At 44.8% G+C, this 23933-nt stretch overlaps 1 protein-coding gene across 6 annotated transcripts in view; it reads right to left on the bottom strand.

Annotated features, from left to right (window-relative positions):
- The window catches only part of IQCK (IQ motif containing K), a 124445-nt gene that overhangs the window by 95806 nt on the left and 4706 nt on the right, over positions 1–23933 (bottom strand). For all 6 annotated transcript variants that reach the window (XR_004592697.3, XM_034426252.3, XM_034426253.3 and 3 more), the window contains exons 4-9: positions 23144–23241; positions 18647–18699; positions 18058–18135; positions 8266–8350; positions 3949–4060; positions 19–164 (exon numbers count right to left, since the gene is read on the bottom strand). Coding sequence is in view for 5 of the 6 variants with exons in the window: in XM_034426252.3 (XP_034282143.2) it covers positions 19–164; positions 3949–4060; positions 8266–8350; positions 18058–18135; positions 18647–18699; positions 23144–23241 (572 nt within the window). In the remaining variant the exon portion in view is untranslated. The remainder of the gene's footprint in view (positions 1–18; positions 165–3948; positions 4061–8265; positions 8351–18057; positions 18136–18646; positions 18700–23143; positions 23242–23933) is intronic.

The raw sequence follows: 23933 nt of genomic DNA, 5'->3' as shown, positions 1-23933 counted from the left end.
GAGGCTGATGTATCTTACCTGGCATGAATTCTCTGCAAGCTTGGAGCTGCTTAGCTGGTCGTTGCTAATCTTTCCTTTGACCTCAGGTGTCTTCGACTTATCCGCCATTGCAGTTTTTGAGAGACTTGGACTGGGCTCCTCAGAGTCTTCCAGTTTGGTTCCCACTGAAAAAAAAATAACACACATTTTTGGTTCATATTATTAAAAACATTTTCAGCAGTCAAAAAATGGAAAATATTCATAGGTAGATGTTTAAATCAGGTCAGGAATCCGTAAAATATCATGGAGGTGGGCTCAATTCTTGGTGACTCCTTAAATCAGGGGTGTCCAACCTTGGCAACATTTTAAGACTTGTGGACTTCAACTCCCAGAATTCCCCCAGCAAGGCTGGTTGGGCATTTCTGGGAGATGAAGTCCACAAGTCATAAAGTTGGCAAGGTTAAACACCCCTGTTTTATAGCGAGTGGTATCACATTGCAAGGGACACGGTGGTTCAGTGGCTAAGATGCTGAGCTTGTCGATCGAAAGGTCGGCAGTTCAGCAGTTCGAATCCCTAGTGCCGCGTGATGGGGTGAGCTCCCGTTACTTATCCCAGCTTCTGCCAACCTGGCAGTTCGAAAGCACGTAAAAAATGCAAGTAGAAAAAATAGGGACCACCTTTGGTGGGAAGGTAACAGCGTTCCATGCGCCTTTGGCGTTGAGTCATGCCGGCCACATGACCACGGAGATGTCTTCGGACAGCGCTGGCTCTTCGGCTTTGAATCGGAGATGAGCACTGCCCCCTAGAGTCGGGAACGACTAGCACGCATGTGCAGGGGGAACCTCTACCTTTTATCACATTGCTATAAAATTTGAAAAGACCCATGCTAAGTCGCTAAGCCGTAATGTATGTTTGCAAGCAATTATTTTGCTCCAACTAAATAAAACTTATTACGGCTTTGTGTGATGCCTCAATCTGGATAAAGGTGGCTTTTTTAAAAAAAAATCCCAAGTAAGATCTTGCAGGTCAGACTTACTACGATCTTCCTGGCTTTGGCTGCCTCTCAAAGGACAATTTCAAAGACACCTACGCACGGAAAAACACGTATACACACACAGAGAGAACTTAGAGCTCTGCAGCGGTATTGACCTCTCTATGGGGCTGCTGTGGGTTTTGGAGGGCTGCATTCTCAGCTGTTACAGACCAGATCAAATGTCCGTGCCCTCTCTGGCACCTGAGTGGCACTGGATGCAAACACATTCTTTTAACATTCAGGCTCACGCAAGCGCGGATCGTGTGGCTTGATTCCGAAAGGATGGTTCATGATTTTGTATGCACGCGGACGATGGGCGGAGACCGATCAGGAAAAAAAAAAAAGGCAAATTAAATAAAAGGGTATCATTTGGTATAAACCAGGGGTGTATCCAGCCTTGGCAACTTTACGATTTGTGGACTTCTCTCCGGTGGTGAAATCCAATTTTTTTTTACTACCGGTTCTGTGGGCGTGGCTTGGTGGGCGTGGTGTGGCTTGGTGGGCGTGGCAGGGGAAGGATACTGTAAAATCTCCATTCCCACCCCACTCTGGGGCCAGCCAGAGGTGGTATTTGCTGGTGATCCGAAGTACTCAAAATTTCCACTACCGGTTCTCCAGAACCTGTTAGAACCTGCTGAATAGCACCCCTGCTTCTCTCCCATTAAAGCAAGAAGAAAACTCAGCACTTGTCTCACTTAGCAACAGAAAGGCTCAATTGCGGTGGTTCCGTTGAAGGGCTACCTATGTTTCTGAGCTTCTCGGATGGCAGAGGATAGACAATGATCAGGCAGACGTCAGCCTCCACAATTCTCATGCAGGGGATATGTCCTTTAGGAAGACATTAGTATTCCTAAACTTAGGAGAAGAATCTCAGGCATTCGAGAAGGAGAAAGCTGCGTAGCTGTGCCAACGCACGACACATGCCCATTGATACGTTTTCCACCCTTGAACGACGAAGTTTCAGGAAAGAGAATGGTCGCTTTTGTGCACATTTTGAATGAAGGCTGCTGTTTGCAAAGGACAGATGTGCCATTGTCTGGGTGGTGTGGGGAGGAGAGGGGGAAAAAAAAACCCGAATAAACAATTTTGTTATCATGTGATGGGCCCCAAAGGGGGAAAGGCTTATGAAATCCCCACGAAGTTCAGTCTTGGGTCTGCCAACTCATGGTGAGTAGAAAATGCCTTTTAAAAAAAAATAAAAATAAGGACGGTTCTTTTAAACAAACACACTGCAAGCAAAAGGGGAAATGTTTTTCTTTTCATCTGATCATGTGAGAGGGGATTTTTTTGTTTTTGCAAGCTGAGGAGAGATGGGGAAACCTTTCGGTCATTGCCATAACTTTAAGGGCGAAGTGTTCCAATCGAGCGAGTGAGGATATTTGGGGTTGAGACTCAAGGATCAGTTGTCTTGGCAAAACAATGCTAGCACACAAGTGATGGGCATCGAGGGCCATCAGGATGTCCTTCCTATGCAAAGGATGAAAAACATGTTCGGCTATGTCCCAAAAAAGAAAAGAAAAGAAAAGAAAAGAGCAAAATATCTTCTAACCCTTTTGTCCTTCGACCTGTAATGGCTTCTTTCAAGACTGGCACTTTTATTTATTTATTTATTTATTTTATTTTATTTTATTTCTATACCGCCCTTCTCCTGCGGGACTCAGGGCAGTGTACAGCCGAGATAAAACATTGCATATAAAATTTAAAAGCAGTTTAAAAAACAATTCAATAATTTAAATAATTTCTTAAATTGCAAGAACACTTTACCGATTCTTTGGAAGAGAAGATATGGAGAGATAGAATAGAAATAGAAATAGAAATAATAGGAATAATAGGAATAGGAATAGAATAGAATAAACAGAGTTGGAAGGGGCCTTGGAGGTCTTCTAGTCCAACCGTCTGCTTAGGCAGGAAACCCAACACCACTTCAGACAAATGGTTGTCCAACCTCTTCTTAAAAACTTCCAGTGTTGGAACATCCACAACTTCTGGAGGCAAGTTGCTCCACTGATTAATTGTTCTCACTCTCAGGAAATTTCTCCTTAGTTCTAGGTTGCTTCTCTCCTTGATTAGTTTCCACCCATTGCTTCTTCTCCTGCCCTCAGGTGCTTTGGAGAATAGTTTGACTCCCTCTTCTTTGGGGCAGCCCCTGAGATATCGGAACACTGCTATCATGTCTTCCTTAGTCCTTCTTTTCATTGAACTAGACATACCCAGTTCCTGCAACCATTCTTCATATATATTTTAGCCTCCAGTCCCCTAATCATCTTGGTTGCTCTTCTTCAAAGGTATTTTTTCAAAAGATTGAGGGGGGAGGGGGTCTATTTCTGAGCAATATTTTTTTCTAGTTACATCATTTCTTTTAGATGGCGGTTATTTTATTTATTTTTTTCACCTTGCTTGCAAATCGTTCACTTATATGCAAGAGTTGAATTTCCTAGCGGGGGCTGTAATCCGATGCAGTCCTCAACCTTAGCAACTTTAAGCCTGGTGGACTTCAACTCCCAGAATTCTGTGAGTTGAAGTCCGTCAGGCTTAAAGTTGCCAAGGTTGGAGTTCCCTGGACATATACAGTTGAGAAAAGCTCATCTGAACTTATCAATTAGCCTCACATTTTTTCAGTTGTGACACCGACCTACTGAGAATAAACTGAGAAGGGACTGGTGGCTCAGCAGACTGATAGCATTGTGATTAACACCAGCTGTCTGCAATTACTGTAAGTTCGAATCTCCCCAGGCTCAAGGTTGACTCAGCCTTCCATCCTTTCTAAGGTAGGTAAATTGAGGACCCAGTTTGTGGGGGCAATAAGCTGACTTTATATAAATATACAAAAGTATGAAGGCTATTGCTTAACGCATTGTAAGCCGCCCTGAGTCTCCGGAGAAGGGCGGCATATAAATCAAATTAAAAAAAAAAAAAACCATTTCAGACTAATTACCTTTCTTCTCCTGATTGGCCCAGAATTCTCGTACGCGTTTGTTAATGTTCTTTGTCTCCCTCAAATGTTTTTGCCACTGGCGTAATTCTTGAACTTCAGGATCACAACGGACCTAGAAATGGGAAACATACGTGCCTGGGTAAGAAACGCTGGAGGTTATCTGTGGAATCAATTTCAAAAGTGCTCCTTCAAAAGGCAAATGTTTTTTTTTTCCCTTTGAAGAAGACGTTTCTCTTCTCATCCAAGAAGCTTCATCATTTTTGGCTGGATGGTGGCCGGAGGGGATGGAAGGATTAGCAGAAGTAATCCATCTCCCCCACCATTCAGCCTGAACTGATGACTGGTTCTTAGATGGGAAGTGAAACTTCTTCAAGGATAAAACATAGTTCAGTTGCCTTTTGAAAAAAAGCACCTTTGAGACATCCATGACCTGAATGGCTGAGAATCTCCACAGACATGTTGAGTCAATATTAAATAGTCTTCTTGACAGGGGTGGGCTTCAAAAATATTAGCAAGGGGTTCTCTGCCTAGTTGCTGGGTGTGCATGGCCATGGCCTAGTCGGCCTCCTGCACCATGGTGGGGGGAGGGCGTTTTTGCCCTTCCCGGGCTCCGGAGGCTTTCCTCAAGCCTCCGGGAGGGCGAAAACGGCCTCCCCAGGCTCCGGAGGCCCTCTGGAGGCCCATTTCCGGCCTTCCCAAACTTCCAGCAGACCCGTTTTTCACCCTCCTCGAGCCTCCATGCGCTCCCCACCCTGGGAGAGGAGGGGTGAGCGGGGCCAGCCAGGAATGGGATTTGGGGGTTCTCCGAACTGCACAGAATCTTAGCTAGAGGTTCTCCCGAACCCCTACGAACCCCCAGCAGTCCACCCCTGCTTCTTGACAACATGATATCATCTCCCCAAACTCAGTTCTCTGTTGGTGACGTTAAGTACTGTATTTAGATTTAGGAAGATTTAGAGATGCCTGGCCCATGCAATCACCAAGAAGCAGACACGGCTGAATGGATAACATCATCATCATGTATTTGAGAGTGTTTTTTTAAAAAAGCAACTAGACTTTGTTTTTCCCTTGAAGACGTATTGCTTCTCTTCCAAGAAGCTTCCTCGGTTCTCTGAAGAGCTGAACAGAACTGAATAAGCTTCTTAGATGAGAAGTGAAACATCTACGAGGAAACAAACAAAGTCCAGTTGTCTTTTAAATAAGCCACTTTGGGGACAACCATGACCTGGATGACTGAGAACCTCCACAGATACTTAGGGGTGATACTTTCTAACCGATTGGTACAAAGAAACCAGAGAGACAATAACACATCCGTTTAACTTCCGGCTATGGAATGATCTTTTGGGATCTTCCTTTATCCATCATCCATCCATCCATCCATCCATCCATCCATCCATCCATCCATCCATCCATCCACAATTTATCTCCCTCTCTCTCTCTATATATATATATCTTCTATCATCCATCCATCTATAATCTATCTATCTATCTATCTATCTATCTATCTATCATCCATCCATCTATCATCTATCATATCTATCTATTGATCTCTATCTATCATCTATCTACCTATCATCTATCTATCTATCTATCTATCTATCTATCTATCTATCTATCTATCTATCTATCTATCTATCCATCATCCATCTATCTATCTATCTATCATCCATCCATCTATCATCTATCATATCTATCTATTGATCTCTATCTATCATCTATCTACCTATCATCTATCTATCTATCTATCTATCTATCTATCTATCTATCTATCTATCTATCTATCTATCCATCATCCATCTATCTATCATCTATCATATCTATCTATTGATCTCTATCTATCATCTATCTACCTATCATCCATCTATCTATCTATCTATCTATCTATCTATCTATCTATCTATCTATCTATCTATCTATCATCCATCCATCCATCCATCCATCCATCCATCCATCCATCCATCTATAATCTATCATATCTACCTACCTACCTACTCATCCATCCATCCCTCTCTCTCGCTTTCTGACTGAGCAGGGACTCATCAGGACAGAATAAGCTACCAATAGGATTACTTCTTATAATGGAAACTATCAGATGTCTGCTGTGTCTGGCTTAAAATAGCAAGAGAAGTATAAGTAGCAAATCTCCAGCCATATCCTTTCGGTTGACCTTTAAATCCAGAATGAGAGGATGTGTGTGTCTCTGACAACCCTCTCCCTCTACTCTCCAACCTCATGTGCTTTCCCCTGACGGGGGGAAAAAAAAAGCAGGACAATCAAGAGCACGTTGGGTCACAGCAATCAACCCACCCACCAACGAGTCAACCAACCAATCAATCAATCACCCGTACAATTTCTGTAGTAGAGGATTAGAGCAAAGGGCCTTTAGTCCGTGATCATGTTTCCAGTAGAAGCTGGGCAGAAAAGCCACAAATGGAACATGGTCTCTTCTTATAGCCCTTATAGGCCTCTTATAGTTGGGCTAAGTTTATCTCACATGTTATACGGACTTACTCTGGACAGCTGCTCTCAGTTGAGGCTACTTCCTTTCCCAATTTCCTTTCCTAATTTCCCAAACTGCTTTAAGCCTCCAAACTGGAGGTCGACCCCAAGGAGATAGTTATGGCCACCGTGTTGCTACAGCGGCCATTTTGTGAGACTGCCTTCAACCATGCTTTTGAGTCTCCCAACTTTTTCCAACAGATTGACTTGATTTAGAGACCCAAAACCAGGGGTGAAATTCAGCAGGTTCTGACAGGTTCTGGAGAACTGACGGAGGAAATTTTGAGTAGTTCGGAGAACCAGCAAATACCACCTCTGGCTGGCTCCTGGAGTGGGGTGGGAATGGAGATTTTGGAGTATCCTTCTCCTGCCACTCCCACCAAGCCATACCACGCCCACCAAGCCATGCCCACAGAACCGGTAGTAAAAAAAAATTGAATTCCACCACTGCCCAAAACGTACGCCAGCACACAGATTTAGCATTCATGGGTAAGACCTCTGAAATCTTGCAAAGTTTAGCCGGCAAAAGTCAGGGGATTGGGCATGATTTAAATCTTAAAGGACTTTGGGGAGGATTTCAGGAGGAGTAGTTGGGATGGGCAACTGCCATCTCAAGGACAAGAGTTAGAAATATAAGAAGGTTGGTGTCCTCTCAGAAAACATCTTGGGGTGTTCTTAGCTCTTCATTTCCTCTCGTTATGACTCGTTTTCAAATCACCCCTCATTCTTCTCTCCTACAATCCCTTTTTCTCCTTCCTTTCCAAATACCAAGTATCCTGTTCTTTGCTTATTCTTCTCCCCCAATTTGCTGAGTCCTTCCACCCTAAGGGACACGTGTGGTTTTATTTAAATGTATCATCTGGACCAATGTTTCTCAACCTTGTAAAGATACGTGGACTTCAATTCCCAAAATTCCCCAGCCAAAGTTGGAAGTTGAAGTCCCCAAGTCTTAAAAGTTGGTCAAGGTTGAAAAAAACACTGCTGTGGACTAAACAAGACAAGGGAGAACGTGACTTGAAGACGTTCCTGGCCCCTGATCGCATCTGCTTTTGAACATCTAGCACGGTGGGAAACCAAAACTGAGTTTTGCACCCTTGTCAGCATCTTTTGTCTAGCATCTTCAAGGTATTGGTTACCACCTTTAAAGCGCTCCATGGCATCGGACCTGGGTATTTGCGGGATCGCCTTCTGCCACCAATAGCCTCCCACCGTCCAGTACGCTCCCACAGAGAGGGACTCCTCAGGGTGCCGTCAGCTAGGCAGTGTCGGCTGGCGACCCCCAGGGGGAGGGCCTTCTCTGTGGCAGCACCTGCCCTCTGGAACGATTTGCCCCCGGAGATACGGAGGATGCCAGATCTCCGGGCTTTTCACCGCGCCCTAAAAACTTTTCTCTTCCATCAGGCAGGGCTGGCGTGAACACCCCCCCCCCCCCCCCGTTTTTGAGATATTAGATTTTTAATTGTTTAATGGGTTTTAGTCGTAAGGTTCTTAATTTTTCGGCCAAAGGATATAATTCTTTTAAATTTTTAACTTTTGTATTGGATGTTTTTTACTTGGCTGTGCACTGCCCTGAGTCCACCAGGAGAAGGGCGGTATACAAATTTAAATAAAATAAATAAATAAATAAATAAATAAATCTTTTCTCCCACAATCCTGTCGCAGCTGAGGAATGGCTGCTATACAAGTCCTCAGTCCACCTGCATCTTTGTAGACATTTATAGCACTTGGGGCTGACACCCTAAGCAGAGGGTTCCCCTTGAGCTAAAGTCTGTTGCACGGAGGGAATATCTGGCAAAAATTATTATAGAAGGGCCTTACCCGATAACCTTTCCAGAAGGTTTGGATGATGTGGCCGGCCGCTTTCTCGGTGAGCAGCAGAGACAGAGGAATGGGAGGCCTAGGACTAGAGAAAATATTCCCATTTCAAAATCATATATATATTCTTTATTATTATTATTTATATCCTGCCCTTTATTATTTTTACAAATTAACTCAAGGCCATCCAACGTATCCAACCCACCTTCCTCCTCCTATTTTCCATACAACAACCACCTTGTGAGGTGGGCTGGGCTGAGAGAGAGGGACTGTGGCCCAAAGTGACCCAGCTGGTTTTCATGGCTAAGGCGGGACTAGAACTCCCAATTTCCTGGTGATTGGACCAATGTCACCTAGCTGGTTTTCATGTCTAAGGCGGGACTAGAACTCCCAATCTCCTGGTGATTGGACCAATGTCACCTAGCTGGCTTTCATGTCTAAGGCAGGACTAGAACTCCCAATCACCTGGTGACTGGACCAATGTCACCCAGCCGACTTTCATGCTAAAGGCGGGACTTGAACTCCCAATCTCCTGGTGATTGGACCAATGTCGCCTAGCTGGCTTTCATGTCTAAGGAGGACTAGAACTCACCATCTCCTGGTGAATGGCATAAAGACATCCAGCTGCCTTTCATGCATAAGGTGAGACTAGAACTCACCATCTCTTGGTGACTGGCCCAAAGTCACCCAGCTGGCTTTCATGCCTAAGGCGGGACTAGAACTCACAGTCTCCTGGTGACTGGCCCAAAGTCAATTCTCAGCGATGTTTACATCCCAGCATTCTTTTCCAGAGAAATACAAGCTTGCCCTTCCTAACATTGCAATACGAATTCCGTCCATGCCTGCACCGGGCTTCGTTTTTCCAATCACGAGGATCTGTCGGGGAACCGATCCAAGTCTAAAGTAGGAATGGGAACGTAAATAACTCAAATCCGACAGGGAAGGGCTTCGTGTCCAAAAAGCCAATCACGGAAAACCTCACCCGTTCCAGTCCGAAGGAGTCAAAGTCACCCCAGGTTCATTTTAATCCGCTGGAATATTAGTAATTGACTTTAGGTCAAATGAAAATAGAAGATGCCCAGGAATGAACTGGGCAAGTGGGAATAAATTATTTGTGGCAGGAGACAGCTGGCACACCCCCGAGATGAATCGGCTGACAAAGCAACATGTGGGGAATATGCGAGGTGTGTTGATTGCAAATATATATATATATATATATTATAAACGCTCCCTGTGGAGCATTGATCAATAAAAGCAAAAGTGCTTGGCTCAGTGTGCAATTGGATTTCCCAGAACGATCTGGCATTGCCTGGATGCCCTCACGCGCCAAGTTTTCAGCCACAGGAGGAGCGGATAAATTTAACGTCAGGAAGAAAAAAACGGGAGAGCAGCTAGATTGATGATGATCGACATCAACAGCATCTTGTTCTTAGTGGCGTCCACCGAGGCAACTCGGTCAAAATGCTCAGAGGCTTGAGAGATCTGTTTGGAAAAGGTTGCCAGAAATATTCCTTGACGTGGTTCTGTTGCACCTACTTGGAGATGCTGAATTCCATCCTGCATTTCACCCTTCCTCCCCCTCCATTTTCCAGAAAGACTTCCGTGCTAGGAATCCTTTGTCTAGGAGGTATACCCCATCTTCTCCGCATTTAGATTATCAATGTAAAGATTTTAATTGGTTTTAAATATGGGATTTTAAATTTGGGGTTTTATAATTGGGCCTATCATTTAATAATTTTAATTATTTTTAAATTTTGTCTGTCTTTGTGCTTTTAATCAGGCTGTACACCGCCCTGAGTCCTTCGGGAGAAGGGCAGTATAGAAAAAAAAGAAAAGAAAAAAAAAAGAAAGAAAGATTAGGTCGGGGAACCGCTATTTCGCACAGAGTGTTATTAAAAGAGGCGTAAAGGTAATCCCGCTTTCAAGCAAAGAAGCCGCTGACAAATCCGAGATGCCGCGAAGGGGCAGTTTTGATTGGTCCAGTTTGGAAAGAAGCTACATATATAAGCAGGTTTTTTTAAAAAAAAAAAAAATGACGAGAGATAGTCCTCTACTTACAACTATTTGTTTAGTGACTGCCCAAAGTTACAACGGCACTGAAAAAAGCAACTTACAACCGTTTTTCACCCACGACCATTCCCCGCATCCTCATGGCCAAGTGATCAAAATTTGGATGCTTGGCAACTGACTCGTATTTATGACCGTTGCAGGGTCCTGGGGTCAGGACAAGCAAAGTCAACGGGGAAGCCGGATTCGCTTAACGACCGTGTGGCTAACTTAACAACTGCAGTGATTCACTTAACAACGGTGGCAAGAAAGGCTGTACAATGAGGCCAAAAACTCACTCCACAACTATCTGGTCTTTATGGAAAATAATGGGAAGAGGGGCCGTAACACACACCGCCTTTAACTCCCGAATGAAGGGCCAGAGAGAATAGGCATTTCTAAACTTTGCTGGAGGAAAGGATTTCAAGGGACAGCTGGGCCTGCTATAGATGGCAGCTAAGTTCATTTTCAGTGTTTCATACACACTTCTTTGTAAAGGGCCAAAATAGAAGCATGTCAGAAGTGATCGTCAAGGCTGCTTGGCTCTCTCAATCCTGGGTAAAATGAGGGCCCAGACTGTTGGGGGCAAGAGGCTGACTCTATAATCTTCTTAGAGAGGGCTGCGAAGCGGTATATAAGTCTAAAGTGCTATCGCTGTTGTTCTTCCCTTTCTCTCTCCTTCCTTCCTTCCTTCCTTCCTTCCTTCCTTCCTTCCTTCCTTCCTTCCTTCCTTCCTTCCTTCCTTCCTTTCCTTCCATGGTGCACAGTGGATAGAATGCAGTATTGCAGGCTAATACTGCCAACTGCCAGCAGTTCGATCCTGACCGGCTCAAGGTTGACTCAGCCTTCCATCCTTCTGAATTTGGTAAAATGAGGATCCAGATTACTGTAAAAGCACTGTGAAGCAGTATGTAAGTCTAAGTGCTATAGCTGTTTTTCTTCCCTTCCGTCCTTCCTTCCTTCCTTCCTTCCTTCCTTCCTTCCTTCCTTCCTTCCTTCCTTCCTTCCCTTCCCTTCCCTTCCCTTCCCTTCCCTTCCCTTCCCTTCCCTTCCCTTCCCTTCCCTTCCTTCCATGGTGCACATTGATTAGAATGCAGTATTGCAAGCTAATACTGCCAACTGCCAGCAGTTCGATCCTGACTGGCTCAAGGTTGACTCAGGCTTCCATCCTTCTGAGGTGGGTAAAAGGAGGACCCAGATTGCTGGGGGCAATAGGCTGACTCTGTAAACCGCTTAGAGAGGGCTGTAAAAGCACTATGAAGCGGTATATAAGCGTTATTGCTATTGGATTTAAAACATTTACACAGCCGTCCATCTGATAACCAACTCTGGGCTGTTCCCAATCAAAAGCCAAAGCAACATAAAACCCAATAATCAAACTGTAAAACGGGACACATTTTTTATAAAAAAAACAATTTGCAGGCAATTTGCAAAGCACAAAGTTTGGCAAAATGGGCCAATTAGGGCTACCGTCTGGGATTTCTTGACCTTGCCTCCCTCGGCGGAGGACTCTCTATCGGCTGTAAAATTGCCCCCAAGATCTCCCGGTACAGATCTCTTGATCTGCCATCACCCCGCCATCCTAGCGTGGATAACTTGGCTTGTTGATGCAAATCGAAGATGCCAGGCGCAGCGTGACGTTGATTGGGGTTGACAGGCCGAAAGCTCCTGCCCTGCGGGGTTTCTTGTGCCCATGTTTCGAGGCAGAGCACCCTCCCTGCACGTTCCCTTCCCTGATTCGGGAGGGAGGCACACACGGGGAGGGCGGGTTGACGTGGAGACACTGGGACACGATTGGGGTTTATTTATTTATTTTTTGGTCTGGGATCTCTTTCTGGGGTTGCTTCCGAGCACTTAGCCGAAAAGGGTCTGCTCGGCATTTTATGGACAAGCTGTTTAACAGCCTTGTGACGGGTGTCTTGAATTAAAGAAAGGGAAAACAAGAGACAAAGCAGCAGCAGCAGAAGAAGAAAACCTGGAAAATAGCGTGCAAACTCAACCGGCCCCAGATGGTGAGAGAGCTGCGGCTTTTCGGTTCTGTCGGAAAAGGGGAAACAGCAGAGGCTTTGGCTCCCCCCCCAAAAAAATTTAAATAAAAGGAACAGAAAGCCTCTTTTTTTTTTCCAAAAAATAATAATGAGAAAGAACTAGAAAAGGGTAACAAAATACAAAGACCTCTAAATAGAGATTCAGTGATTGTGGCAAAAGAAAGCAAAGGTTGAACCAAGAGGAATAGGCGCCTCGGATGAAATCCCCAAAACATCTGGAGCACCATTTGAACATCATCGGCATTGGCACAAAATCCACATCAGTCAATTGCAAAAAGACAGCTTTACTTGGAACAGCTTACATCCTGCGATGATACCTCTAATACCACCAAACATCAGTATTTGCCTATCCCAGGTCCAATCTTTGCCGATCTATCCCAAGTCCATACATCTTAAAACCTGCTGGGAAACGCTGGAATAAGCCCAATAAACTTTGTGTACTTGTAAATACTTGAGATCCAGTGTAAAAAGGTAAAGGTTCCCCTTGCACATATGTGCTAGTCGTTCCCGACTCTAGGGGGCGGTGCTCATCTCCGTTTCAAAGCTGAAGAGCCAGCGCTGTCCGAAGACGTCTCCGTGGTCATGTAGCCGGCATGACTCAACGCCAAAGGCGCATGGAACGCTGTTACCTTCCCACCAAAGGTGGTCCCTATTTTTCTACTTGCATTTTTTAACGTGCTTTTGAACTGCTAGGTTGGCAGAAGCTGGGACAAGTCACGGGAGCTCGCCCCATTACACGGCGCTAGGGATTCGAACCACTGAACTGCCAATCTTCTGATCAGGGAACTCAGCATCTTAGTCACTGAGCCTCTGCTTCCCTTTTTGCGATCCAGTGTAGACATGGCTTAAACCCCAAGCATGCATTCTCTTCTCTCCCTTTTTCACTTTTTCAATCCCATTGCCTCTAATCCATTGTTTGAATACAATAACAGGTCCTTCCAAGTTTACTCTATCGGCTTCTTGCTGTTAAATTGTTCCTCTTTATTCCATAGTTAATTTCAAGCTCCATTTTAATTTTATTTCTTGAGGTCTGCTTGTTTTAAACCTTGTTAACTCCCTGGAGAGTTTCCTTGGAGAAGAATGAGAGAGTACCATTCAACCGTGCAACCGTGAGCCACCAGGAGCTCTGGTGGCTCAGTAGACTAATTAACATCCACTTACATCTGCTGCCTGCAATTACTGCAAGTTCAAATCTCACCAGGCTCAAGGTTGACTCATCCTTTCTAAGGTAGGTAAATTGAGGACCCAGATTATGGGGGCAATAAGATGACTTTGTATAAATATACAAAAGGATGAAGGCTATTGCTTAACGCATTGTAAGCCGCCCTGAGTCTCCGTAGAAGGGCGGCATATAAATCAAATTTTAAAAAAAATAAATACAATTTTAGGAACAATGTTATGCACACCTTGGCTTTCTGTTTGATTTACAGATCAAGACCTCTTAAATAAATAAATAAAGAGAGAGGTATCGGAAACCATCCTTGGCATTATGACCTAGAAGCCGGCCCAAAATCAGGGACTTGAAAAGGAATTATTAGGGTACCAGCTGGTGGAAGAACAGAGATACAGATATTCAGAAGCAGAATAACAGAGTTGGAAGGGACTTCAGAGGTCTTCTAGTCTAACCCCCTGCTCTAGCAGAAGACCCTAGACCACTCCAGTTTCTTCTTAAAAACCTCCAGTGATGGGAGCACCCACAATTTCTGGTGGCAAGTTGTTCCACTGGTTAATTGTTCTCACCCTTAGGAAATTTCTCCTTAGTTCTAGGCTGCTTCTCTCCTTGATTAGTTTCCATCCATTGTTTCCTGTTCTGCCTTCAGGTGCTTTGGAGAATAGGTTGACCTCCTCTTCTTTGTGGCAGCCCTTCAAATATTGAAACTCTGAACAGAATACCAGAGTTTGAAGGGACCTTGGAGGTCTTCTAGCCCACCTCCCTGCTCTAGCAGTAAACCTTATAGCGTTTCTGACAAATGGCTGTCCAGTCTCTTTTTGAAAGCCTTCAGTGATGGGAGGCTTTCACAACTTCTGGAGGCAAGTCGTTCCATTGGTTATGTATGAGACCACCTTCTGCCACCGATAGCCTCCCACCGGCCAATACGCTCCCACAGAGAGGGACTCTTCAGGGTGCCGTCGGTCAAACAATGTCGACTGGCGACACCCAGGAGGAGAACCTTCTCTGTGGGGGCACCTGCCCTCTGGAACGAACTGCCTCTGGAGATCCGCAGGATCCCCGACCTACGTACCTTTCGCCGTGCCCTTAAGACTCTTTTGTTTCAACAGGCCAGGCTGGCTTAGAAATTGAATTTTAATTGGGTGTTTGTAGTTTTGAATAGAAGGGCCAAATTTTATATATTTTAAATTGTTTCTAAATTTTATGGTATATGTTTGTTTTAATATGGCTGTACATCGCCCTGAGTCCTTCGGGAGAAGGGCGGTATAAAAATTTAATAAATAATAATAATAATAATAATAATAATAATAATAATAATAATAATAATAATAATAATAATAATAATAATAATAATAATAATAAGAAGAAGAAGAAGAAGAAGAAGAAGAAGAAGAAGAAGAAGAAGAAGAAGAAGAAGAAGAAGAAGAAGAAGAAGAAGAAGAAGAAGAAGAAGAAGAAGAAGAAGTTGACCACCTAATCAGTGGCTGCAGCAAAATTTCACAAACTGACTACCTACAACGCCATGACCGTGTTGCTAAGATCATTCACTGGAAATTGTGCCAGAAATTTGGATTTGAGTATAGCAAAAACCACTGGGAACATCAGGTTGAGAAAGTTTTAGAGAATGAGAAACTCAAGATCTTGTGCGACTTTAGGATTCAGACTGACAGGCACTTGGTCCACAAAGACTGACATAACAATAGTTGAAAAGAAAAAAGTATGGTTCATTGACATTGCAATACCTGGTGATGCACGGATTGAAGATAAGCAGCAAGAAAAAATCACAAAGTACCGGGACTTGCAAATTGAAGTTGAGCGACTGTGGAAAAAGAAATCGTGTGTTGTCCCGATTGTAATTGGAGCCCTTGGAGCAATACCCAAAGGGCTACCCCGCTCTTTAGAAATTCTAAATTTGCCGGACTTGGACATTTTGACTCTACAAAAAACCATCTTACTCAGAACAGCTTACATCCTCTGACGATACCTTAACAGTTCCTAGGTCCTTGGTTAGGACTCGAGCTGCTGAGCTATTAACCAGCCTCAAAGGCTGTGAATCTCACTAAAGATTAAATAATAATAATAATAATAATAATAATAATAATAATAATAATAATAATAACTGTTCCCACACTCAGGAAATTCCTCCTTAGTTCTAAGTTACCACTCCTTGATAAGTTTCCATCTGTTACTTCTTGTCTTGCCCTCAGGTGGTTTAAGGAATAGGCTGTCACCCCTCTTCTTCGGGGCAGCCCCTCCAATACTGGAAGACTGCTATTGTCTCGTATCATTCATTCAGACCAAGTGAATGGCAGGAGAAAGGGAAGGCAAAGCCACTCACCCATGCAAAATTAGCCCTGGGGGTCAACTGAAAACTAGCAGTGATGGGAGCTGTAAAGGCCATTGAGACTAGCAGACTTGTGGGGGCATTAGAATATGAAAAAGAGAAGGGGTGGGGTGGGGTGGGGTGGGAACACAGAGCCTGGATGAACACTTGACATACCACCCACCCCCCTTCCTGAAATTTGTTAGTGAAACAAAGTAAATAGCAGCCGCCGCGTTGACGGATCTGGAGACGGTGTGGGTGGTGGAAGCCGGAGAGAAATTCTTTGGAGAATACAGAGAATGAGAGGAGGACATGAAAAGCTCCCTGCATTGATGGGGTTCTCAACATCTTGACAATACCAGCTTACTGAAGGGCCATTGTCACCTGAGTCAGATGCCCCTGGGAACCGGCTGGCTGTGGGCAGAGGACACAGGAAGCCACACCAACGTAGAAATGTCGGCAATTTCCTTTTCATTGCCTGGCAATAGGGCCGGCCGGCCGAATTTGAATGCAAGGGCAGGCCAGCTGAATATGGCACAATGTTCTTATTATAGCCTACCTCCTGCCCTCTTTCTCGGCAGCATCCTGGACGTCTCATACCATCCATGAAGTGCAAAGAGGCCAAGGCACTTTCTAGCTGCATTCCAACCATGGTCCCATTCAGGATGGAGTCAGGATAGGAATAGAATAGAATAGAATAGAATAGAATAGAATAGAATAGAATAGAATAGAATAGAATAGAATAGAATAGAATAGAAGAATGGAATGGAATAGAAGTAAAGAATGGAATGGAATGGAATGGAATGGAATGGAATGGAATAGAATAGAATAGAATAGAATAGAATAGAATAGAATAGAATAGAATAGAATAGAATAGAATAGAAGAATGGAATGGAATAGAAGTAAAGAATGGAATGGAATAGAATGGAATGGAATGGAATAGAATAGAATAGAATAGAATAGAATAGAATAGAATAGAATAGAATAGAATAGAATAGAATAGAATAGAATAGAAGAATGGAATGGAATAGAAGTAAAGAATGGAATGGAATGGAATGGAATGGAATGGAATGGAATGGAATAGAATAGAATAGAATAGAATAGAATAGAATAGAATAGAATAGAATAGAATAGAACAGAATAGCAGAGTTGGAAGGGACCTTGGAGGTCTTCTAGTCCAACCCCCTGCTAAAGCAGGAAACCCTGAAATGCCATTTCAGACAAATGGTTGTCCAACCTCTTCTTAAAAACCTCCAGTGTTGGAGCATTCACAACTTCTGCAGGCAAGTTGTTCCACTGATGAATTGTTCTAACTGTCAGGAAATTTCTCCTTAGTTCTAGGTTGCTTCTCTCCTTGATTAGTTTCCACCCGTTGCTTCTTGTCCTGCCCTCAGGTGCTTTGGAGAATAGCTTGACTCCCTCTTCTTTGTGGCAACCCCTGAGATATTGGAAGACTGCTCTCATGTCTCCCCTAGTCCTTCTTTTCATTAAACTTAAGACATACCCAGTTCCTGCAACCGTTCTTCGTATCTTTTAGCCTCCAGTCCCCTAATCATCTTTGTTGCTGTTCTCTGCACTCTTTTTAAAGTCTCCACATCCTAGTGATTGGCCCAAAGTCATCCAGTTGGCTTTCATGCTTAAGGCGGGACTAGAACTCACCAGCTCCTAGTTTGTGGGCCTGGAGAAACTTTTATCCTCTGGATTGAATGGCAGAGATTCCATTTTCCTATAAAATTTGTTCTCCGGGAAGAAACTTCTTAAAATTGTAAGCCGCCCAAAATCACTTAGTTGAGTTAAATTCATTAATTAAATTAATTAACTGGTTAAACCAACAAACAGCAGTATGTGAGTTAGTTCACCGTCTATCCTTACCCGAGGCATGAAAACCCCAGGCCAGCCCCTCTCACTCAGCCCTAGGAAGGAGGAGGAATGGCAAACCACTTCTGAAAAACTTCTGTGAAAATTCAGTTATTTGCAGTCTCCCTTCCCCTATGCAAATAAACCTAGGAAAATACATCTTTGCAAGGAAGCGGTGGTCGTATTAACCTGTGTGTCCGAGGGTTGCGATTGTGTTGATGAAAGAAAGAAATGAAAAGTGAAAAGAGACACGTGGATTATATTCCAGGATTTCGTTTCGTTCGTTTTTTTCACGGAAAAGCAAACGCAGCAAAAGATGGAAATGGTTTAAACCACGAGTTAATACTTACTGATCCTTCAGCCAATCCTTCACGAACGGGATCTCGAAAAATTCCACGAAGGGTTCCTCTTGCCTCTTTGCGTTGTGGCTGGGAGGATCAGCGTCGTGGGGAAAAGCAGACACGTATAAAAACGGAGAGTGAAAACTAGGCATACAGGCAGTCCTCGAATTACGACCACAATGAAGCCCAAAATTTCCGCTGCTAAGTGAGACATTGAAGTCAGTTTTGCCCCCCATTTTACGACCTTTCTGGCCACAGTTTGTTAAGTGAATCCCTGCAGTTCTTAAGTTAGTAACGAGGTTGTTAAGTGAATCTGGCTTCCCCATTGACTTGGTCGCAAAAGGGGATCACTGCAACCGTCATAAAGATGAACCAGTTGCCAAATGTCTGAATTTTGATCGCAGGGGGATGCTGCAATAGTTAAGTGTGAAAAAAAAAATGGTCATCAAGTCACTTCTCCGGTGCCGTTTCGTCACTTCGGACTCGGTCACTAAGCGAGCTGCTGTGAGTGAGGACGGTCAGAATTGGTCTCTGTCAGAACGGGGGGAGAAAATAACAGAACGGTCTTCAAACACTTAACCCCGAGCAAGAAACTTACTTGTATAACCACTCCGTCAGGAAATCAAGGGCGATAAATCGTGTCTGCTTCCTCTGAAAGAACAGAAGAGACATCAAGTTCAGGAGAACAATGCTGAGAAATGATAGGGAGGTTTTATTTTTATTCTGCTTTTTTGCTCTCCGAAGGGCAAGCTGACATTGAATCGGCCACGTTCCACGGATTAAAAAATGGTGGGAATCCACGGAGGGGTGGCAAGGGCAGGGCACGACCACACCAGAGCTCCATCCCCCCCCCTCTCTCGGCCCACCTCACCTCACAGGGTTGCTGCTGGGGGGCAAAATAGGAGCAGGAAGGGAGTATTGTGTATAGTCTTTGTCACCTTGAGTGGTTATAAATATTCATGCAAATGATGGTATTTATGGGTGGTGATTGCATCCGTTGGAGGTATATAATTATGGCAATTGTACGAATGTGTCCTTGCGTCCCAGGGAGAATGAATACATGGAGTCCCTGACTTGAGCGTTACAAGGGCCCTGAAAAAAGTGACTTATGACTGGTCCTCACACTTACGACCTTCACAGCATCCCCACCATCGAAGGATCGAAATTTGGGCCCTTGGCAACAAGCATCTATTTACGAAGGAATGCGGCATCCCGGGCTCCACCTGGTCGCCACTTGCAACCTTCCCAGCCAGCTTCCTACAAGCAAAGTGAATGGGGGAAGCTGGATCCCGCTTCGTGACATGATCCACTTAACAACTGCAGCGATTCGCTTAAGAATCGTGGCGAAAAAGCTCAGAAAATTGGAGGAGGCTCACTTGAGAAACGCTTTGCTTAGCAATGGAAATTCTGATTCCAGTTGGGGTTATAGATTGAGGACTACTATTCACCTTCCCTAAGTCCCTGTTTGTGTACAGTTTATACGGGAAGGCAAATCCTCGGGGGAGGGAGGGAGAAGGGGGGAGAGAGAGAGAGAGAGACAAAAGGAGAGGGGGAGAGAGGAAGAGGGAAGGAGGGAGAGAGAGAGAGGAAAACAGAGACAGACAGAAGGAGGAGAGGAAGAGGGAGGGAGGGAGACTAAAGGAAAGGGGGAGAGAGGGAGGAGAGAGAGGAAGAAGGAAGGAGGGAGAAAGAGGAGAGAGAGAGAGGAGAGGGAGAGAAAGGAAAGAGGGAGAGAAGGAGAGAGAGGGGGGAGGGAGGGAGAAGGGGGAGAGAGAGAGACAAAAGGAGAGGGGGAGAGAGGAAGAATGAAGGAGGGAGAGAGAGGAAAAGAGAGACAGATAGAAGGGGGAGAGGAAGAGGGAGGGAGGGAGACAAAAGGAAAGGGGGAGGGGGGAGAGAGAAGAAGAAGGAAGGAGGGAGAGAGAGGAGAGAGAGAAAGAAGGAGAGGGAGAGAAAGGGAAGAGGGAGAGAAGGAGAGAGAGGGGGGAGGGAGGGAGAAGGGGGGAGAGAGAGAGACAAAAAGAGAGGGGGAGAGAGAGGAAGAGGGAAAGAGGGAGAGAGAGAGAGAAGAGAGGAAAAGGGAGGAAGAGAAAGACAGAAAGAAGGGGGAGAGAGGGGAGAGGAAGAAGGAGGAAGGGAGGGAGAGACAAGAGGAAAGGGGTAGAGAGAGGAAGAGGGAAGGAGGGAGAGAGAAAAAAAGAAAGAGGAGAGATAGAAAGAAAGAAGGAGAGGGAGAGAAAGGAAAGAGGGAGAGAAGGAGAGAAGAGAGAGAGAGAGTAGGAAGGAGGGAGGACCCTCATCTGGGCAGACATTTATGGCTCCAGACTCCCCGGGGGAGATTAACCCACCATCTTTCCAATATAAATTCAATACTCGATCAAACCAGACGGCTCTCCTGGAACGAGGAGCTCCCTGCGAAGCCACCAAAAGTGTTAAGAGCCTCACGGTATTTATATTTTCAGGCTCGGCTCGGCTGTCTTTAAAGAAAGCAAGAAGGCCAGTTCCGCGCACAGCTGGGCTGGGTTACGCGCGCCCGGATATGCACAGGAAACCTCCATAACAATGTGCATTGTTCCCGGGCAGATGGGCTGCACGCTATTTTCCACAAGGAGAATAATTCCCCCATTCTTGACGGGTGTTTGTGTTACGCTCGGGAACACAATGCAGGGCATCGTGATAATTGTCACCGCCACCCCGCTTGCTTTATTTTATAGATACGCCCAACCGCCACAGATCCTCTTTTGCACAGTTCAGGACTTCTAAGAAGACACGTAACCTCACTCGCACAAACAAACGCACCCGCCAGCGGTGGGTTTCACGTTTTGTTACTATCGGTTCGCCGCGCCCGCACAGGCACTGCACCGAGCCTCAAAAACGTGCCTAAATAGGACAGCATAGAGCCAGGGCGGGCCCACTTGCAATCGCCCGAACCGGCTGGATACAACCTCTGACACCCACGCTCATTTGCTTTTGTTACTCTGCAAACCGTACTTTTAGCCCCGAGATGTCTTTGAAACTGGCAGACTTGCTGTTCTCTGACACTCGAGAGCTGAGTAGGACTTCAAATCCCATCATCCGCTGCCAGCCTTCTGCCGGCTAAGGGTGATGGGAGTTTGCAAGTTAAGACCCTCCTCAGAGGGGAATGGAGAAAGCTGTCACACGCCCTCCCAACTTAATCTTGCAGATTCTGACTGGCTTATTCATTGGCCAAGTTTCTGGGCTTTTTGTTTCTTGCTGACAGACAGCAGACTCTGTGCTGCCCTTTGGGAGACTCAGATAGCTATTTCTGCCTTATAAGGCTTCGTCAGTGAGCCACACCCTCTTCTCAGGTATCCTCCCTGTAAAGGTACAATGTTTCTTTTTCTTTCTTTTCGTAGGCTTTTATGTGCATATTCTTTCTATATATATATATATATATATATATATCCTCGAGCAGCAAATTTCTGTGGCTAAATGAGGCAGTCGTTAAGTGGGTTTTGCCCCACTTTAACCATCTTTCTGACTACAAGTCGTTAAGTGAATCACTGCAGCGGTCACACGGTTGTTAAGTGAATCTGGCTTCACCATGGATGTTGCTTGTCGGAAGGTCTCAAAAGAGGATGACGTGATCCCAGGACACTGCAACTGTCGTAACTATGAGTCAGTTGCCAAGCATCTGAATTTTAATCGCAATGACCATGGAGACGCTGAGACAGTTGTTAAGCGTGAAAAACGCTCATAAGTCCCTTTTTTTGGTGCCGTTGTAACTTCGGTCACTAAACAAACTGTTGTAAGTCGAGGACTACCTGTAAAAATCTAATTTTGTAAAAATACCCAGTGCCATTGGCTCAACCCTTCTTAAATATGCAGAGGTGTTGTGTTTTTTTTGAAATGCAGCTCACAGACTAAGTGCAAATCAAGCTTTCCGCTTATACTGGTTTTAAAATAAAAAAAAATGTCGTTTCTTTTTTTAAAAAGGGGGTTTTGACGATGAAACTACAGTTAATTGCTGCCTCCTAACTATGAAAAGTCGGTTCAGAAAAACAACAAAGGAGTAAAAAAAAATGGAAATGAAGGCTTAATAAGGTTAGTTTCCCTAAAAGCCATCATTAAACCTGCAGGGAAGCAGCGTTTCAAACCACTAATGGGATGCTGGGAAGAACAGCTGTTTATGTCGGTTTTAAAAAGACTGAAGGGCTAAAGGTTTCCACATAACGAAGTAGAGGTAGTCCTTGGTTTATGACCGTCATAGACCTGGCTCAAGTGGTGAAATCCAATTTTTGACCTCCAGTGATTTTGACCCACAACTTCAAGGAGGCAAACTGTTCCACGGATTAATTGTTCTGTTAGGAAGTTTCTCCTTACTTCCAAGTTGGCTCTCTCTTTGACTAAGGAAGTTTTGTCCAAAACTTGTTTCAATAACATATACTAACAAACCAAGTACCAAGAGCCTTGGTAGTACAGTGGTCTAAGGCACCCTGTTATTAAGCTGGTTATTATCATCCAGCTGCCTGCAATTACTGCTGGTTCGAATCTCTCCGAGGCTCAAGGTTGACTCAGCCTTCCATCCTTTCTAAGGTAGGTGAAATGAGGACCCAGTTTGTGGGGGCAATAAGCTGACTTTGTATAAATATACAAAAAGGATGAAGGCTATTGCTTAACGCATTGTAAGCCGCCCTGAGTCTCCGGAGAAGGGAGGCATATAAATCAAAAAATTTTTAAAAAGTACAACTGTTTCCTACCTGCAAAACTGTCAGGTGCAAAGAAACCAGGAACCAGAATTGTTCAAACGAATATAGGTTTATGGAAGGCTAGTTTTGCTCTCTACAAGAATCTGAGCTACTAAGGGTCAAGGCAAATTTGGCGGTAGATAAGAGTCAACGGAATTCAAAGTGTGCTGGACTTAGATCTCTTGTGGGTGTGAAAGGACTCCGAACTGATGATGCATTTGACCCCTCCCTCGGGCTCAGCCTGGTCATAACAGAATAACAGAATGTGGGAAGGGACCTTGGAGGTCTCTTCTGGTCCATCTCCTAGAAAAAACACCATCAAGGTGGCTTTGCGATCCGGCATTCTGGAAGGTCACACATCCTTCTGAGAACGATTTTGGACTCACCTCAAAACATCTTTGCTTCTTGGCTTCGTGTAAGAGTTCTACCATGCCGGGAAGAAGCACTGGAAAAATGTAGCATTCCAAAAATTCCCTGGGAGCACCTGGACAGATCAACGTTTGTTTTTACAACCGTGTAAATATTAAGTCTGTTCCATTTACACATCATGTAATGAATCAGCTCTGTGGTTCATAGCCCCATTGCCTCCATCCCTAGTTACTCAGTTGGTACTTGATTCTTTTAACTTTTAACGTAAGTCACTTTTTAAATGCCATTGTAACTTCGAACCATCACTAAACAGTGATTGAAAGAGGCGGTGGTGAGGCCTCTCCTCAAGAAGCCGTCCCTGGATCCGGCAATATTGGCCAACTATCGTCCTGTCTCCAACCTTCGCTTTATGGCGAAGGTTGTTGAGAGTGTGGTCGCACGACAGTTTCCGCAATTCCTGGAGGAAACATCTTATCTAGATCCGTTCCAGTCGGGTTTCAGGTCTGGGCACAGCACAGAAACGGCATTGGTCGCGTTGGTTGATGATCTCTGGAGGGCTCGGGACAGGGGTTGTTCCTCTGTTCTGGTCCTGTTAGACCTCTCAGCGGCTTTTGATACCATCGACCATGGTATCATGCTGCACCGGCTGGAAGAGTTGGGGGTGGGAGGCACCGTGTTGCGGTGGTTCTCCTCCTTTCTCTCCGACCGGTCGCAGTTTGTGTTGGCAGGGGGGCAGAGGTCGACCTCGAGGCCTCTCATTTGTGGAGTGCCGCAGGGATCGGTCCTCTCGCCCCTTCTGTTCAACAT

The sequence above is a fragment of the Pantherophis guttatus genome, chromosome 14 (assembly GCF_059756535.1).
Source record: "Pantherophis guttatus breed Tessera chromosome 14, ASM5975653v1, whole genome shotgun sequence".
In the NCBI taxonomy this organism is placed as follows: Eukaryota; Metazoa; Chordata; class Lepidosauria; order Squamata; family Colubridae; genus Pantherophis; species Pantherophis guttatus.
Note: the sequence above shows the minus strand (reverse complement) of the source record. Positions and strands in the feature narration are given on the sequence as shown.